A 19,542-nucleotide genomic window follows, 5' to 3' on the forward strand; every position below is an offset into this window, starting at 1 on the left:
TTCCTTCCTTTTTTTATTTGCAAGTCCAGGTGATTCAACAGCTGGTTGTGAGCTTAATTTTGGATCAGTTAAATGATCATGAGTTAATTTGCCCTTACCACTAAACTTTTTATTTAATATCACATATTCTTTTTCATCTTCCTCTGCTTCTTCACCAAATGATAAAAGATTGAAACCACTGTAACAAAATCTTACATTGCAAAGAATAATAATATCAGGGCTAAATTCAGCAAACATATATGATTTTTACTTAACTGCTGCTGTTTTAGTTTTTGAACTGTCCTTTACACCTTCACTTTTCTGTATTATTATTCTTGGTATAATATCAGAAAATGGATTGTTCAATATTATAGGTTTTATCAGTCTTGAAGGATAAAGTGGTTTATCATTCTACAAAACAGAGGAAATAGTATATTTATATCAATGCTTGATATATATTTTTGCAAACATTAAATGTACCTCATCTACAAGTACTTCTTCGAGTTTAAGCATATTATATATAGTTTCTCCAATAACTTCACCAAAGATTGTATGTTTACTCTGCAATTCTGATGTAGAACCAAGAGTAAAAAGTAATTGGGAAGTATTGTCATCTATTTCAGCTTTAGCCGTAGCAATTAGACCTCGTCCACAAGAACGTAATCTTGTACGAAATTCGTCCTAAGACACATATATCCAATAATTATTTTTGAATAAAAAAGGAATTCATTTTATTTTTAAATATAGTCTCACTTTAAATGGTTCTCCATATATTTTACCACCTTCTCCTGTACCTGTGGGATTACCACCTTGTGTATGAAATATAGTGTCATCCTAATAACCTTCCATACATAATTGTATGAAATTTCTACATGCCTTTGGAGTTTCTTTTGCCCATAATTCTAACTCAATATCACCAACAATTGTTTTCATTATAACCTAGTTATAATAAATATATTAGTTTTATTAATGTCAAATATTTTTATAATAAAACTTTAATCGCAAATATCTTAAAAACTATTAAATAGTTGCTACTATAATGATATATTTTCTTAAACTGTATAACGATATCTACAAACCTGCAATGTTTCAACTAAATCGGTGACGGGAAGGACTTGCACTCTCCTTTTAAGTAACTTTTGAATTACTACATTGGTAATTTTATAAATTGTAAGATGAATCATTTTCAAAATTTACTAAATATAAAGACAATACTGTATAATTAGCAATTTATATTACCAATAACATATTATTTTTATTGAAAAATAAATAATTTAAAAATAAAAATTATATTAAAAACAAGAAGTTATTAAAAATAAGTTACTTAATTTTTTTCGTAAATAAATTTTTCTATTTTTATATAATATAATATTTGTAATCTTTCACGTGTTATATGTGTTAATATTTTATTATCGTAAATTTTATTTGTTATTAGTTCTATACATTGATGATTGGCTGCACGTGGTATATAAATATATAATGTACGTTATATTGCCTACTTTTAGCGGGATTTACTTAACACGTGAGGTATTCGTATGTTTTGTTAAATTTGTTTTTTTCTTGATTGGAAGTTGTTATTTATTAGAAAAATATAAAAATTTATTTCTTACTATTTATGAAAATGGATAATAATAATTGTGATACAAAAATTAATGTTTCTAATGACACTAGTTTAGTTACAGGTAAGACACTTATTAAAAATATTTATATACCTACATAAAGGAAGTAATCATACAATAAAATTGTAGTATTGATTTTCGCTGTGTGATATAAATTTCTAATATGAAATTACATTATCTTTCATATATTTATAATATAAATATCATATTTTATGTAATTAATAATTTTAACAATTTGCATTTTAAATATAAAATTTAATATTTATTTTTTGAAACTTATTAAATATTTTAAATTGTTCTCTTGTATACAAAATCTAGAAAAGCCTAAAATTTTTGCTATAATAAAAAATAATTAAAAAATTTAGATTAATTTTATATTTACTTTCAATTATTTATTTTTAATTAATGTATATTATTCTTATTTCTTGTACATGAAAAGACAATGCAAAAAGCATTGTAAATGATATTAAATTTAGTAATGAACCCTCAAATGATGCTAAAATAGCAGAAAAGAAAAGGAAACGAAAAGAAAAAGCTGAAAGTAAACGATTAGCAGATGAAAAATATAATCATATAGTTCAAGAACAGCAATATAAACGATTAATGCATTTGTTAAATAGAAGTAAATTTTATGCTTCATATATCGTTAATAAAATTAACAATAGTTTGGTAAAAGATGCCGAAGTTATAAAAAGAAATGAAAAGGAACTGGATTCCATAGATGAAAATACACCACCACAAGAGATAGAAAAGAAGAAAAGTCATAATTCACAAACATATATATCTAAGGATGTAAGTAAATATAACTATTATTTTGTTTTTTTAATTATTTTTTATTATTATCTTATTAATATTTAGGTAAAACGAAAAGTACATATAAATAAGAACAAGTTGAATTTAAGTGAAAATGAGATTGAGTATGAGTTAGTTATAAATTCTGAAAGTAAAACAAAGGATATTGATAATGTTATTGTTGAAACACCAAAATATTTTAATGGAGATTTACGAGATTATCAAAAAGAAGGACTTAAGTGGTTAAAAGTTCTTTATGAAAATGGTATAAATGGAATTTTGGCTGATGAAATGGGTCTTGGAAAAACAATTCAAGTTATAGCTTTACTATGTCATCTTCTTGAAAAAAAACAAGATGGGCCATATTTATTAGTGGCTCCACTCTCTACTATACCAAATTGGATGTTAGAATTTGAAAAATTTGCACCAAAATTACCTGTTGTATTATTTCATGGTACACAAGAGAAACATATATTAAAGAGAAAAATTAAACAGAAGTATAAAATTACAGAAACTTATAGTACACTACCAATTGTACTTACTACTTTTGAGGTCCCATTACATGAAAGTAATTTTATTAAATCTTTGAATTGGAAGTATATAATCATAGATGAAGGACATCGAATTAAAAATCATAAATGTCAACTCCTTCAGTATGTTAATTAAAATAAATACAAAAAATATATATTGGTAACACTAAATCTTAATTGATGTAATTTATTATTATTTTTCAGGGTTTTAAAGTCTTGTAGATCTATGAATAGACTTTTATTAACAGGCACACCATTACAAAATAATTTAGCAGAATTATGGTCATTATTAAATTTTTTGCTACCAGAAATTTTTGATGATTTAACTGTTTTTGAATCATGGTTTGATGCAAAAGAACATCAGGGAGATGAAGGAACCAAAAAATTCTTAAAATTAGAAGAAGATAAACGTGTATTGTCATCATTACGAGAAATATTACAACCTTTTCTCTTAAGACGCGAAAAAGCAAACGTTTGTTTGGATATTCCACCAAAAAAAGAATTAATTGTTTATGCTCCCCTAACACAATTGCAACATGATTTATATAAAGCACTTATAAATCGTGATATAGATGAATTTAATAAGATTGAGGAAGATCTAATTATACATTCGGATGATGGTAACAGACCTAAAAGAAAATGTGCATTAAAAAGTATGTATATCATGAATACAAGGTAAAACGAAAAGTACATATAAATAAGAACAAGTTGAATTTAAGTGAAAATGAGATTGAGTATGAGTTAGTTATAAATTCTGAAAGTAAAACAAAGGATATTGATAATGTTATTGTTGAAACACCAAAATATTTTAATGGAGATTTACGAGATTATCAAAAAGAAGGACTTAAGTGGTTAAAAGTTCTTTATGAAAATGGTATAAATGGAATTTTGGCTGATGAAATGGGTCTTGGAAAAACAATTCAAGTTATAGCTTTACTATGTCATCTTCTTGAAAAAAAACAAGATGGGCCATATTTATTAGTGGCTCCACTCTCTACTATACCAAATTGGATGTTAGAATTTGAAAAATTTGCACCAAAATTACCTGTTGTATTATTTCATGGTACACAAGAGAAACATATATTAAAGAGAAAAATTAAACAGAAGTATAAAATTACAGAAACTTATAGTACACTACCAATTGTACTTACTACTTTTGAGGTCCCATTACATGAAAGTAATTTTATTAAATCTTTGAATTGGAAGTATATAATCATAGATGAAGGACATCGAATTAAAAATCATAAATGTCAACTCCTTCAGTATGTTAATTAAAATAAATACAAAAAATATATATTGGTAACACTAAATCTTAATTGATGTAATTTATTATTATTTTTCAGGGTTTTAAAGTCTTGTAGATCTATGAATAGACTTTTATTAACAGGCACACCATTACAAAATAATTTAGCAGAATTATGGTCATTATTAAATTTTTTGCTACCAGAAATTTTTGATGATTTAACTGTTTTTGAATCATGGTTTGATGCAAAAGAACATCAGGGAGATGAAGGAACCAAAAAATTCTTAAAATTAGAAGAAGATAAACGTGTATTGTCATCATTACGAGAAATATTACAACCTTTTCTCTTAAGACGCGAAAAAGCAAACGTTTGTTTGGATATTCCACCAAAAAAAGAATTAATTGTTTATGCTCCCCTAACACAATTGCAACATGATTTATATAAAGCACTTATAAATCGTGATATAGATGAATTTAATAAGATTGAGGAAGATCTAATTATACATTCGGATGATGGTAACAGACCTAAAAGAAAATGTGCATTAAAAAGTATGTATATCATGAATACAAGATTTGAAAGAGAAGTGTCACTAAGTACTACTTTTCAACAAAGTGACGAAAGCATGGACAGTGATGTTTGGAAACAAGTAAATCCTAAAAATGAACAAAATTTAATAACGTGGAACAAATATACTAATGTTACCAATGATAATCGAGACTTCTTAATTCATATTCATAGTCGACATCGTAAGTTATTATTTAGAAGAACATATAAGTAAATAACATTAAAACAGTTTATTCTTATACTTATCTTTTCATGACTTAGATATTTTTTACAAAAAAATTGTAAATCATCCATATTTGATACATTACCCATTGGGTCTAGATCTTTCGCCAAAAATAGATGAAGAATTAATTAAATCATCTGGTAAGCTTCTAGTGTTAGATGCAATGCTTGCAAGACTTAAAAAAAGAGGACATAGAGTTTTGTTATTTACTACCATGACTATGATATTAGACATTATAGAAGATTATCTTTCATTACGGAATTACAAATATATCAGATTAGATGGTACTACTAAACTCATTGATCGAAAGGAACGTATTGAAGATTTTAATACAAATTCTGAAATATTTTTATTTCTTATGACTACAAGAGCAGGTGGTGTTGGATTAAATCTTGTTGGAGCAGATACTGTTATTGTATATGATTGTGATTGGGTATGTTTTTATTTGTATTTATTTTCTTATTTTTACTATAGGAATTGAGGAGTATGGGTATGATGTGTAATTGACCAACTAATTGCTCTTTAAGCAATTTTGTTTAGGCTCTCTCACAAATTCTTCTTTGTTATTGTTCCTGTTGATGAATATGGAAACCTAGATTTTATATTATTGATTAAAAGTAATTGAATATATTCACAGAATCCTCAAGTAGATATACAAGCTGTGGCACGTTGTCATAGAATAGGACAAACACGCCCAGTAATGATATATAAGTTATGTACCAAAGGCACTATTGATGAAGCAATTATTAATCGTGCTGAAGCTAAACGTCTTTTAGAAAAAGTGGTTATCTCTAAACACATTAAGGAAATAAATGTAAGGAATAAAGCAGACTTAATAAAACTACAAAAAATGTTAGAATCAAATGAACATCAAGTAGTTGCATCTGAAAATGAAGGTAGATTATTGAAATGTACATAATTCTAACATATAAATTCTATACTGTTGTAATAATAACTAATTTTTAATAAGTTTTCAATACAGTTTTTACAGAGGAAGAACTTAACCAACTGCTAGATAGAAGTGGCCTATTTAAAAAGCAAATAGAATCCTAAATACTCCAATTTTTTTCTTGGAAAGAAATTACACAAACAGTATAAAAAAAAACATTTTTTTTAGTTATATATTATTTTAGTTACTATATAATATTTATTTTTGTACCATTTATCTAATATTAAGGTTTATTTAATTTTATAACGAAATCTAAACAAGAATTAAAGAATATTTCATACAATAAATATTTGTATTCATTGTTTACTTAAGTAATTGATTCTATTTATATATAATAGCTAAGATTGTAAGTAGTGTTTGAGTTTATAATTAAAAAAATATATAAAAATTTCCTTATTTAATATAATAAATATTAATTAATAAAAGTCCAATATACAAAACATTTAATAACAATTATTCTAGTCTGAAATATTTATGATTTATTTAATTTCGTACGTAATAAATACTTTCCAGTTGAATTTTTATTTTTATAAGATTGATTTAGTTGATCACGAAGTTCAGCTTCCAATCTCGTATAAGTTCCTCCTGCTTTGAATAGAATTGCTTATAATAAAAACTGTGTACTTGCAATAAATATAATATTTAATAAATGTACCATTTAATTGCTTTTTTATCCGATTGTGTCTATTAGATGATTTTAATAATGAAGAAGAATCTGCAGATACTCTTTTTGTCAATAGTGTTATCATTTGTGAAGCTGCAGTCTCTTCAAAATCTCTCTGGTTATCTTGATTATGTCTTACATTTAAGTTACCACTCCAAGATCGACCAGTATTTCTAAAATTATTTTGTCATCATAAATAATTCAATATGTAGAATTAATTCTAGAACTATATCATAATACACGTATTTTCTATATAATATATGTTACCTCCATATAACTTCATCCCTTTGTTTTTTTTTATTTTTATTTTTTGATTTTAGTGAAGACCATACATGAGATTCTTCGCTATGATTTGATTCTTCATCAATACTACTATTTTCACAAGTTGTAATACCATCATCCATATCACTATCTGTTATTGAAGATGTAATTGATGTGGTGTCAGTTGTAATAGAAACTTGCTGACGAATTTTTTGTGATTTTTGTAGATCTTGAATCTGATATAAACGTCGGAATCCTGATCCGCTCCAAATTTTTCCTAAATATACAAAAAAGTATTATTGTTATTACTCATAAGTATTAAAGGATATTAATTTACCTAAAAGTCCAAGTTTTGGTCGTTGTGGTGTAAGTTCGATGCCAACCCACCACATTACATCTTTGCACATTAATTTTCCTGATTGATGTGATAGATCACGAGCTACTAATCTGGTAATTTTTTCTGGGAAAAATAATTGCGGTGGTTCCATAACTATTACTTCTCTATGTACTGTAAAGATATTCAATACACTTATATCTCTTTGTGTCCTAATATCTGGAATGTGTTCCTGAGAAATAAAGAAAATAGTAAATGAAAATACAATAAAATAACTCAATGACTACTATTATTATTAATATTATTATTATGAAATTTATATTCTTAAGACCTTTTAAAATCTAGCTGTGATACTAACGAACACATACTCTATATTTACAACCTTCGTGATTTGGTAGTACTTCAAATTTATATGCTCGTTGACTACAACATGGATATCTGCCCAAAGGAAATGGTATAGGTCGCTGTTGTTCATTAATAAAAAACTGTGGGAATTCAGCATGATAGCAGCACCACTCAAACTGATGAATTGGGAAATATATGTTACATTGTATACAAAACAAAAAGTGACAATCACCCCACAGTCTCCAATAAACTTTACGCCAAGAATGTAATTCTGTTCGAAGTGTAATGATGTAATCATTTAAAGTCCATGTTAAATCTCTAAATAATATATAATGTATTATAATTATATAATTTATAATGTTGGTTTTGAATATAATAATCACACCTTATGTGTTTACTAAGAATATTTCCATGGTTATCAATTTTCATTGCACTTGAAATACATGGCACATAGTTAGAAACTGATTGAATAATATTTTTTCCACATTTACTACATTTGAATAATGTAGCTAAAGAACTGTAGTGTCCTTTTTTATTATCTGGCATTACTTCAGCAAGAGACATAATTAATTTACAAAATAATTTACTTTGAATTTTGTCTTTTTTATCTTTCAGTGCTTCAACATCTTCATTTGTAAATTGTTCTACTAATCTGAAAATAATTATCAACTAAAACCGAACTATTATTAAACAATTAAAAATAATAAATTAATTCATTTTTTAAATTGTATAAACAAAAATTATTTTTTATATATATTGTTTTATTTTAATAATGAAGGAATATTTCTCTTTGCTTATTGAATATTCAAAATATTTATATTAATAAAAATGTAATTAAAATACCTTATTAAAAGATTATCATCTAACCCAGTTAAAACTGTTGATGTTTTTAATATATCAGACATGTTATTATGGCAATATTGTAAACAACTTTCTAGTAGTGGTTCCATTTGTAAAAATGATGCAGACACCATTATTGGAATAACATTATTAATTTCCAAAATTGGCCATTCTGATTTTTTTATAATATCCTTCTTTACCCATCTCATTAACCAGTCAAATATTGTAACATCACAGTGAACTGATATATCTATTTCCTCCAATTTTTGGCCTGCTGTTACATCAGCAAAATAACGCATTTTTTGAATAAGAAGTTTCTGAGGACAATAGAAATTTTTTTTAATGTTCTTTTCTTCATCGCAAACGTGAATTTCCACTTCATTGCTGTACAAGCGTAGAATAAACTGTTATTAATTCTATAAAAAATTATTTTTAATGTCAATATTAAATTTAATTTAAGTCAATATTAATTATTAATATACTTACTCAGTTGATCTCTTATTTGATTTATTTTTATCTTTTTCTTTCTCTTTATGTGTAACATTTGTAATTGCTCTTGCTTCAATATTATTATTTAATGAATTACTTTTTTTTAATTCAGTACTTGCAATAGATTTTTTAATAATAGGTTGTGAAATAGTAGGTTTTGGAATCATATATGGTAATACAGAATCTAATAAACCTTCATGTAATATATCACTTAAATTTGTTTTCATTAATGCAATTAAAAAGTTCTCTGTTGTATCTACAGATTTTGCAATCTTTGTATCTTGTACTTGTAACAAATTTTGAGTAATTTGATTACATTTTTCAATTTCAGATATTAAATTTTGATGATAGGAATATACTTGTTTATTTTTAAGTTGTACATCTGAAGGTACAATGCAATGTATGGAATATTTAATATTGGTATCATGTGTTTCAGATAAAATTTCTTCTGTTGTATTGATACTGTTATGTTTCTGCATGACATCACTATTAATATATTTTTCAATGGTGCTATTGCAGTTTTGTATCTTACAATGTAAATTAATTTTTGCTAACTTGCTCCAATCTAGTTTATTTCCTGCATTTAGTATTGTAGTTAAACTTTTGCTATTATCATTAATTTGATACGCAAGTTTCATAAATTCAAAAAACATTCCAATTGTCAATTTCGAATAATTACAATCTTCAAGTTTACAAAATATTTCTGACACATCTAAAGCACATATATTTTGTTATTTTATATTAAAAAGATAATATGATAAATTTATAAATGATAATTTCTTTTAACTTCTTTTTTAACTGCATAAATGCATTTGTTAAGAAACACTTGTGTAAATATTATATAAGAATTATTATGAAAATTAAACAAAGATAAAATGAAAAGTGAGAAATATCAAATATTGTAACCTGAAGTTGTTGTGAATTGATTTATAAATACCTTCCTTAGTTGCTGGAGCACACATTTTCAACAATTTATGTATATTTTCTTTCAAAGATAAATTATTAATTCGATTTATTTCCATTTTTTCCTAACAAATTAACATATTTATTTTTCAATTACTACAATCACAAATTATTTATAATAATTAAATATAATTTTTATTTATCATGGTATTTAATTATACACAAATTACTTATCTACATAAGAAGTCTTTTTATTTTAATGTAATATTCAATTTAATGAGAAGATTCAGGTCTATAACTTGAAACCTAAAACAGATTCTTAATATTGATAAAACAATAGTATCTTCATATAAATTTATTTATTTTATAAATAATGTAACAATATTTTCGATAGTTTGAATACACCTCATAATTAACAAATATATTTTAAGTTATATTTATTTACCACATTTATTATTGTAATAAATAATCTTAGTTTATATTATGTACTATGTGTATACACACACACACCCACACACGCTACTAATAAATAGATATATAATTATTTTTCAAAAGTTTTATACAAATCTCATCCAAATGCATATAATTTTTATACGTCATTATAAATAATTAAACAATATTAAACGTATTAATTATCTTATTTTACATTTATTTAACTAACGAACTATTATCATAAAAAATTATTCAAATAATATTTATTGTACTTATTCTTGAAATATTTATAATATATTACATATGTTCACATATTTCTACAATTTTATTATGAGAGTAATACATTTAAGATATAAATTTACAAAAACGTCTTTCTTTTTTAAATATTTTTATTCTGCATGTAATCAATGTAACTAGTTAAAAGCTAGGGGAATGATCTTTATCAAACACTGCTAGTAGTTTCATGAATTTATAATACCATTTATTTTTTTTGTAGAAACTACAAGTAAATAAATCTATGAGCTAGGTAGAATTTAAAAAGTGAATATAATAAACGTAATACAAGTTATCTATTCATTAATTATGTTAGCTCTATGATACTGTTGCAAGTGAAAATTATAATTTTTGTTTTTTCCTTTGTTTAAATTGTATAGGAATTTTTTCTGTCTTTCGAAAGTGTGGCTACATTTTCCTTAAAGAGAAAAATATGTACGTATGTGAATTACAAATGTAATGTATACTGTACGTGGGCGTACGATACGTATTAGAATCTTATTAATATATTTTTTTATTGTAAGCAAAACATCGATACTATTTTCAGAGGTTTCTTCAAGAATTTTTTAATTATTGTTATCTAATCTTTATTATTACCAGATAGAATAGATTATATGGAATAAATATGAACTAGCGTAAAAAGCCGAACATGCAATAACTTTAACACCGCGTTCTAGAAGAGTGAAAATAATTACTCATACAATTATGGGTAAGTTTAAAATGTTTGTTTACATTTTATAAACAATTTAGCATTTTTTACATTTCAGAAGATTCTACAGAAGCACAAAAGTGGCAGCAGCATTTATCTTTATTACGAGAGCAATATATTAATTTATGCAACACAAACACAGAACTTCAACGTGAATATGCTATTGTTACTGCAAATAAACAAAATACTGGATTTATTGGAAGACTCTTAACAACTATTGCATCATTATACAATCAACATCGATATAGGTACATAATATTTTAAATCATTATTTAGTACATAAACTTTGTCATTAATAAATGTGTATTATTTTAGTGATGTAATTATTAAATTAATAGACCGGGAAATACCAGCACATAAATTTGTATTATCTGCTAGAACAGACTTTTTTGGTGATTCGATGCTTGCAGAAGTAACTATTTTAGGTAAAGTATTAGAAGATAACAGATATGTACAAAGAAAAATTATATGCATGTTTTTTTAGATTGGACTTATTTAGATCCTAATATTGGATTAGTGTTATTAAAATGGATATATACAGGAAAGGTGTCACAAGACAATTTAACATTAGATTTAATGAAAGCAGCATCTAATTTTCAACTATCAGAATTAGTTGAACAGTGTGAGAAATATTTAATTGGAATTGTAGGACTCAAGGATTGTGTGCAATTGTATGCTGCTGCAGAAGAACTAAGTGCTCAGAAATTAAAAGAACATTGCAGTTCTTTAATTTCAGCACATTGGGTAAGAGAAATAGAAATAAATATTAAGCTGTATAACTTCAATTCCTTTAAATGTTAATTATAACTTTAATTGATCAAAATTTCATATTGGTAGGAAGATTTAACAGGAGAAGATTTTAAAGAAATGCCTGGCTCTTTATTATACAAACTATTACAGACTAAAAGTAAATATCCATTACATGCTGCTATTCGACTGATGAGGGAGGATGTGGTTTTTTTATATTTAGTGGAAAATGATTCAGGGGTAAGTTTCATATTTTGACTTATGAAAAATCATTTGTTTATTTGTATATAATGAGTGTAATTTCCAAGTGTAATATTCTTATAAGATTATACAATAAGAAACATGTTTTGATTTTTTCTTTTTTTTTTATTATATATTTATAGTAAAATAAAAACATTTGTGTGGTAAATTGAAAACATTCACAATCCATATAAAATATTTCTTGTTATTGTTTCAAAAATAGTCATAACAACAATTTTATTAGTATAAATTTAGTTTTATTATGGTTTGTGCATCAAAACCACAGAGTAATTATTTTGATAAATTACTCAATGTAATTTAGTAATCATAGTTAGTGCATTTTTGTCCTTTTATTCAAATGTTTTTATGAATTTACAATTTCACAATCCGCAAGAATTAATGAGAGTTAAAGGAAAGATTTTATAACATTTTTATATCACTTTAAAATAATGATGAAATATATATTCATATATTAAACAAATTTTTCTTATCATAATAAGTACGTAAAGAAAATATATCATAATAGTATTGCAAATAGTAATACTGTTATCAGTATAAAAATATGATATATATTAATAGTTTCATTTGATTGTGACGAATTGCACAAATGGTGACCACAGAAACAGTATTCTGGTGGACCTACTGGTGCTCCTCTATCTTCACCAATAAAACAACCTTCTTTGTAAGCAGATGTCACAATTTCCTCTTTGTTTTGCCACTTACTATCACTATAGATTGGTATTGTACGTTTTTGAGGTGCACAGTCTCTTTCTACAGCTGTGATTATAGATGCTGGTGAAAATAATGAAGTAATGAATACAAATATATTACATTTTTTCAATTTATATAAAATAAAAAATTTACTTACTTTTAAATTTGTAACAAATAGTTCTTTTTCTGCAAAGTGTGGATGAAGGACAATGTACTTGAAATCGAAAACTTCCATCAAATTGAGAACATGATAAGTCAGTTTGTTCATATCCTGGTTGTGATGCAAAACATTTGAAGCATGTAATACCTTCTGCAGTTATTGGCATTATTATTATATCTAAAAATATTAAATAAGCTAAGAACATAACATAATTAAAAATATTAAACTTCTTCTGAAATTTGAATTTCAGTTCTTCTATATAAAGATAAAATATTTTTAAATGTAAACATACATAGAAAAAATGCAGCAATTAATAAGATTTTTTTTGATAATGTTTGGAAAGTCATCTCATTTGGGATTATATACAAAATAATTAAAATACAATATTCTTTAGATATTATTTGCACCTTTTTTATTTTTAAATTATATTTAATTTGAAGCATGTAATACCTTCTGCAGTTATTGGCATTATTATTATATCTAAAAATATTAAATAAGCTAAGAACATAACATAATTAAAAATATTAAACTTCTTCTGAAATTTGAATTTCAGTTCTTCTATATAAAGATAAAATATTTTTAAATGTAAACATACATAGAAAAAATGCAGCAATTAATAAGATTTTTTTTGATAATGTTTGGAAAGTCATCTCATTTGGGATTATATACAAAATAATTAAAATACAATATTCTTTAGATATTATTTGCACCTTTTTTAAATATAAATTATATTTATATTTATCTTTATTATTTATGTTTAGTTCATTATCATCATTATGTGAACCTGAAAAAATTTAATTCATTATATCTGATATTTAAAATGTTTATAGTTTTTAATATAAATACGTTAAATTAACTATATTTTCTATATAAATATAATAATTATATTTAGTACCTATATAAGACAGAACTACTTCTTTATAACTAAATTTTGGTGAAAAAATTATAAATTAAAATTAATTTGAATAAAGTACTTATCTTTCATTTTATATGTGCTACAAATGTTTAAGTTATATTGGTTCTGTTTAATTAAATATAATTCAAAGTATTCTTATTTTTGATATTAAATAATACTACTTGTATTACAATAACTAGAATAATTTGCTTAAAGAGATATAATAATATTGAGTAACTTATGCGAATACTCTAATTGAATAATAACAAAAGTACTAAAATGAAACTATTATTCACTATGATGAATCTTTATAAATAATTGTCAATAATTTTCATATAGTATAAATTTTATTAATGTAACTCATATGCTGCAGTCATTTTTAATATATAATAATAATAATATTACTTTGGTATAATAAATAAATAAATATCTATATATAATTTAACAGTACACACGCGCGCGCGTATGTGTGTATATAAAAGTTTTATTTATTGATTAAATCATTACAAAATAAAAAATATTTTTTTAATGGGAACGATTAACGTATGAATCTAACACATTTAAGCTGCAAACAAATATTAATTTAAAAATATAGAAAAAAATTTTACAAATTCGTACATGATGTTTAGAAATTATTTAAAATATCATGAAGAATTCTATATCTACGTTTGATTCCATCGTAAAATAGGCCATATTCAATCACTTTCACACATTCCTAACAACACTCTTTATTCATATTCACTAAACGTCACATAGCTATCGTCAGATTTCGATTAACTGCTTTTCGTTGTACTACTATAAAATGTGCCCCTTTAATCGGAAGCTGACTGTAGTTAGACAAGTTTATCACACGCCACATCATGGCTTTTCTATCCTTTACAAACCACTATTTCCGTTGTATCAGAACATAATCTCCATATTTCTTTCCATTTAATCTTTTACACTGTTTATGTATTTCTTAATACCGCTATGTAGGTAGCACTAATACGTGCACGCGCAGGCATCCGTTGAGTATACACATTATATATCTTTTGCATAAAATCAGAACAGTGGTGCTCAACCAGTTATATATGCCGAAAGTTTCAAATTTTATTCTAAATTTGATTCAAGAAAATTTCGTTTTAATTTCATTGTCATGAATTAAATACGTTCAACTCTGTCCGTTTTTAAAAGAGATTATTAATTTAGTACAATAAATATATGAATGTACAAAATATTTTATAAAATATATATATAATTAACTACTTTATTGTTTGAATGTTTTTTAGTTAACAAAAGCTGTTAATGCTCTGGATAATAAAGGGGAAATGCCTTTAGAAGTTGCTTTAAAAACACGCCAACCATCTCTAGCACGCACTTTAGTTAAGCATGGTGCTGACTTAAGTGCAAAAGATTTAAGAGGACTTTCTTTGCTTCAAGCTGCTATTTTTAAAGGAGATTCTTATGCAGCTGAATTTATAATAGAACAACTGGAAAGTAATAGAAATATACAGCAGTTATGTAAAGCTGTGAAGCTTAATGGAAATATGCGGGATATAAAAAATGCCGAGGAACTCGAAGGATGTACTGCGTTACATTTAGTAACGAGACATAATACAGAAAATATGTTGACTGTCGCATCTCGGTTACTTCAAGCTGGTATCGACCCCAATTTACAAAATTATAGAGGATGGTACAATTACTTATTTTTATTTCATAATTGATGAATCTAAAATCAAGACTACTTATGCAGTTTTGAAAAAGAATTAATATTTTAGTAGTTGAAAATAGTAGAAAAAATATGTAAAAATAAAATTAAAGTAAAATTGAAGTAACAAAAGGAGTAGTTTATAATCAGAGATACTAAGACTTTAAAATGTATTAGCTTTTGGAGGTAGTTTTATAATAAGAGCTCAAATAATTAAATTTTTAACTAATGTTAAACATTTCCTTATTATTGCTTTCTGTTTTACAGGACTGCATTGCATAACTGTATTCAAGAAAGAAATGAACCACTTTTTGATATCTTATTAGAATGTCAAAGTATAGACTTGGATAAAACTACTATTGAAGATGACACTCCATTATCTATTGCAATGAGAACAAACCCATTCAATGAATTTTTTGCTAAAAAGCTTTTAACTAAAGGTGCAATTCCAAATCCTGTATATAAAAGTACAGAGGACACTTTACTACATGTTTTAATAAAAGAAAATAAAGAAGAAGCAGCATTATTTTTAATTGATTACTGTAAGGAAAACTTGATGCAAAAGAATAATGAAGGATATTCAGTTTTACACGAAGCTTGTAAAGTCGGTTCGAAAAATTTAACGAGAGCTCTATTAAAAACCGGTTTCCCAGTCGATGAAGTTGCATTATCTACTGGCGACGCACCAATACATATTGCCGTTGCGAATTTAAATTTTGATATCGTGGTAGAATTATTAAATGCACCAAATTCGAATTCTCAATTGAATTTAAAAAATAATGAGAATGAAACACCTTTGAGTTTAGCTATTAAAGCTCCATTTAAAAAGGGGAAAGATATTATTCTGGCTTTAATAAAAGCTGGGGCAAATATTAATCAGTCCAATAACAGTGGTTTAACATTGTTGCATCAAGCAATATTAAAAGAAAATTCAGCAACAGCAATCTTTTTATTAGAAAATGGTGCGGATATGAATACTAGGTAAACATCATTGACCATATTACTAAACATTCTAAAAATAATTGCATTTTATTGAATTAATATCTAATTTAATATTATTTAATCCTTTAACATTGGATACTGTAAGATAGTTTATACAGAAATAAGATTCACAAAACTAATCTTAGAATTAACAAAAAAATGCCAACCTGTTTCTTTATTGGTATTATTAAATAAAAACTTGAAATCACTAAAAAATTAAAAATTTAAATTTATTATTTGTATGGGATATAAAACCCATTGCCAAAGGTTTTTACAAATTATATAATATTAGTATCTATAGCAAATATATTTTATTTGTAGGACTGGACATGGAGATACTCCACTACAACTTTCTGTGCACTGTAGACTAGGCGAGGTTGTAGAAGCTCTTTGTAAAAGAGGTGTGGACACTTCTATAGGATGTCCATTATGGGATGCACTGGATTCTGATCAAGAAGATGTAGCATCTATTTTAGTTAAATATGGAGCAGACACTGATTGTTGGAGTCCTGGTCCAGATGATTGCCAACAAACATTGCTACATAGAACAATTGATCACAATAAGGAAGAAATTGCACAATTTCTTATAAGAAGGTATATTATACTTTAACATATATAATTATTTGACATGTGTAAGAATTTAAAATTTAAATATTCAATTTTTGATTTATACCGAATTACTATTATGAAGATATCTAAAAGATATCTATTTTCATCACTAGAGAGCAATTGCTATTAAGGTTTTTAAGTGTAAGTCATGTTAAAAAAGACTACAGAAAAACTTAATGAAACTAATTGCAATATTCATAAAATGTTGGCATATTTTTTTTTACTCTGCATGTATCTATATTTTCATTAAAAATTAAGTGATAGTTTGTCTTTCTTGCGTGAGAAGTTCAATTCTGAGACAATAAACATGCCAAACTTCCTGATTTACTTCTCACATACTTTTAGTCATTCTTGTTATAAATCATATAATAATTTAAAAAATGCTTTTGACAGTGGCTGTGATTTAAATGCACCTAAAAGACTTGGTCCAAATGGTGCTGGTGGTGATGAAGCAAGAGATGAATGTACTCCATTGCATTTATGTTGTCAGTGGGGTTTGGAACAAGTTGTACAAACACTTATTGAACATGGTGCTGACGTGAATGCTAAAGATGTTGAGGGAAAAACTCCAGTTCATGTAGCCATACAAAACCAACATTCACAAATTATTTCTTTGTTACTCTGTCATCCTAATATAGATTTAAATATAAGGGATAAAAAGGGTTTAACACCGTTTGCTACAGCTTTAACATTTCGAAACAATAAAGCTGCTCAGGCAATATTGGAACGACTACCGAAAGCTGCAGAACAATATGACAATAAAGGCAGAAACTTTTTACATACTGCTATTCAAAAGAATGACATGGAAAGCATATTATTTTTACTGTCAATACAGGTAGACATCATTCTTTTATTGATTATAATAATGCATTTAAACTTATTATATAGTTATTTTATACAAATTTTAACAAATATTTAGAAAACTAGCTAAGGAAAATATATATGCAATAGAATGATTTTTATTTTGTAGGTAAATGTAAATTCTAGAGTTCATGATGTTACACAAACCCCACCTTTACATCTTGCTGTAGTTTCTGGAAATGAAATGTTGGTAAGAAGTTTAATATTGGCTGGTGCACGTGTTAATGATACAGATGCAAACAGAAATACTGCATTACATGCCACTGCAAAAGCAGGTCATGCAGCAATTATAACTGCTTTATTGCAGGTGAATATAATAACTTATATATATATTTAGTTTAAACTATTTTATATTTATCTTTTCTTTGAAAGAAATATATTATTTTTTTAAAGTATAACAGAAAATAGTCAAATTACTTACCTTTTTATTCTAGAACAATATTGATTTTGATGCAGTAAATGCAGATGGTGACAATGCATTACATGTAGCTGTAAGAGGAGGTCATGTATCAGTGGTGAGAACACTTTTGACAGAATGTACATTAGATGCAGAAGCTGTAAATCTTAAAGGAAGAAATCCTTTGCATGAATTAGCTAGGCACGGAAAAGATAATGCTGCAACTATATGTGACCTTTTTTTGGAATGTATGTCACAATATCCAGTGAATAAAGCAGGTAAAAGTATATAAAAATATTTTACTTCAAGACAACATGTTATAATTTAATTGAAATATTTAATTAGAAATAAATAAATAAATAATTTTCTTTTACATGTACATACTTTGTTCGAAAAATTTAAAACAGAACATCATTGTTTATTTGATAAAAATGTTACTTCAGCCAAATAATTCAATAATAATATGAGTCACCAATTGTCCATGTGATAAAAGTATTAAATATTAAATTGTAAAATTATGCCAGAATGCAACATTAGTTACTATAAAATATTATCTTATTATAAACTAAATTAAACAAATTATTTTGTTCAAGATTTGGATGGCAATACTCCATTACTGATAGCTTATATGAAAGGAAATGGTCAGCTATGTCGCACTTTGGTAAAGGCTGGTGCATGTTTAGGTTCTATGAATAAAGAAGGTATCACAATTTTCAATTACCAAGTAGCAACAAAACAATTATTATATAGACTACTAGATTCTTTAACACAAGAAGCACCATGGGCTGATAAAGACCTTTGTCTGGAATGTGGTACAAAATTTTCTCTCACAATGCGAAAACATCACTGGTATAGAAACTATAAAATTATGTAAATTTACAAGTTAACATATTTTATGTTTATATAAAATTAATTATTTTTTCTAGCCGTCATTGTGGTCGAATTTTATGCAATAAATGTTCCGATCAAGATGTTCCAATCGTAAAATTTGGATTAAATAAACCTGTACGTGTTTGTGCAGTATGTTTTGATGTGTTGCAACTAGGTATTGAATCCAAAAATACTTAAATAAAAAAGTATATATTCATATGTAAATAAAATAAG

General features: G+C 25.6%; 4 protein-coding genes across 5 annotated transcripts; 2 read left to right on the plus strand and 2 right to left on the minus strand.

Annotated features, from left to right (window-relative positions):
• The first annotated feature begins 1,600 nt into the window (after nt 1-1,600).
• LOC108547513 (lymphoid-specific helicase) lies at nt 1,601-6,011 on the plus strand. The gene is made up of 7 exons (XM_017900081.1): nt 1,601-1,661; nt 2,038-2,390; nt 2,457-3,043; nt 4,264-4,910; nt 4,990-5,384; nt 5,589-5,847; nt 5,934-6,011. The coding sequence occupies exons 1-7, from the start codon at nt 1,601-1,603 to the stop codon at nt 6,002-6,004; spliced, it is 2,373 nt and encodes a 790-aa protein (XP_017755570.1). The 3' UTR covers nt 6,005-6,011.
• A 361-nt stretch (nt 6,012-6,372) lies between these two features.
• Nucleotides 6,373-9,855, minus strand: LOC108547519 (uncharacterized protein KIAA1841 homolog). Its single transcript, XM_017900086.1, has 9 exons — nt 9,771-9,855; nt 8,831-9,545; nt 8,348-8,728; nt 7,890-8,156; nt 7,528-7,822; nt 7,163-7,391; nt 6,832-7,102; nt 6,556-6,737; nt 6,373-6,488 (listed from the first exon to the last, which is right to left on the minus strand). The coding sequence occupies exons 1-9, from the start codon at nt 9,853-9,855 to the stop codon at nt 6,373-6,375; spliced, it is 2,541 nt and encodes an 846-aa protein (XP_017755575.1).
• A 1,027-nt stretch (nt 9,856-10,882) lies between these two features.
• On the plus strand, nt 10,883-19,542 carry LOC108547518 (rabankyrin-5). 2 transcript variants are annotated; one of them, XM_017900085.1, is made up of 14 exons: nt 10,883-10,960; nt 11,042-11,150; nt 11,209-11,398; nt 11,466-11,575; nt 11,635-11,894; nt 11,988-12,137; nt 15,172-15,575; nt 15,858-16,571; nt 16,893-17,165; nt 17,574-18,015; nt 18,151-18,348; nt 18,476-18,716; nt 19,032-19,287; nt 19,365-19,542. In XM_017900085.1, exons 2-14 carry the CDS (start codon nt 11,147-11,149, stop codon nt 19,504-19,506), a joined length of 3,384 nt encoding a protein of 1,127 aa, XP_017755574.1. In that variant the 5' UTR covers nt 10,883-10,960; nt 11,042-11,146; the 3' UTR covers nt 19,507-19,542. The 2 variants fall into 2 exon arrangements, with proteins under 2 accessions (XP_017755574.1, XP_017755573.1); XM_017900084.1 differs by lacking the exon at nt 10,883-10,960 and having other exon boundaries at nt 10,977-11,150.
• Nucleotides 12,655-13,393, minus strand: LOC108547520 (uncharacterized). The gene is made up of 3 exons (XM_017900088.1): nt 13,301-13,393; nt 13,006-13,185; nt 12,655-12,929 (listed from the first exon to the last, which is right to left on the minus strand). Exons 1-3 carry the CDS (start codon nt 13,353-13,355, stop codon nt 12,655-12,657), a joined length of 510 nt encoding a protein of 169 aa, XP_017755577.1. The 5' UTR covers nt 13,356-13,393.

Source organism: Eufriesea mexicana, unplaced genomic scaffold (assembly GCF_001483705.2).
Source record: "Eufriesea mexicana isolate 0111107269 unplaced genomic scaffold, ASM148370v2 scaffold996, whole genome shotgun sequence".
Lineage (NCBI taxonomy): Eukaryota > Metazoa > Arthropoda > Insecta > Hymenoptera > Apidae > Eufriesea > Eufriesea mexicana.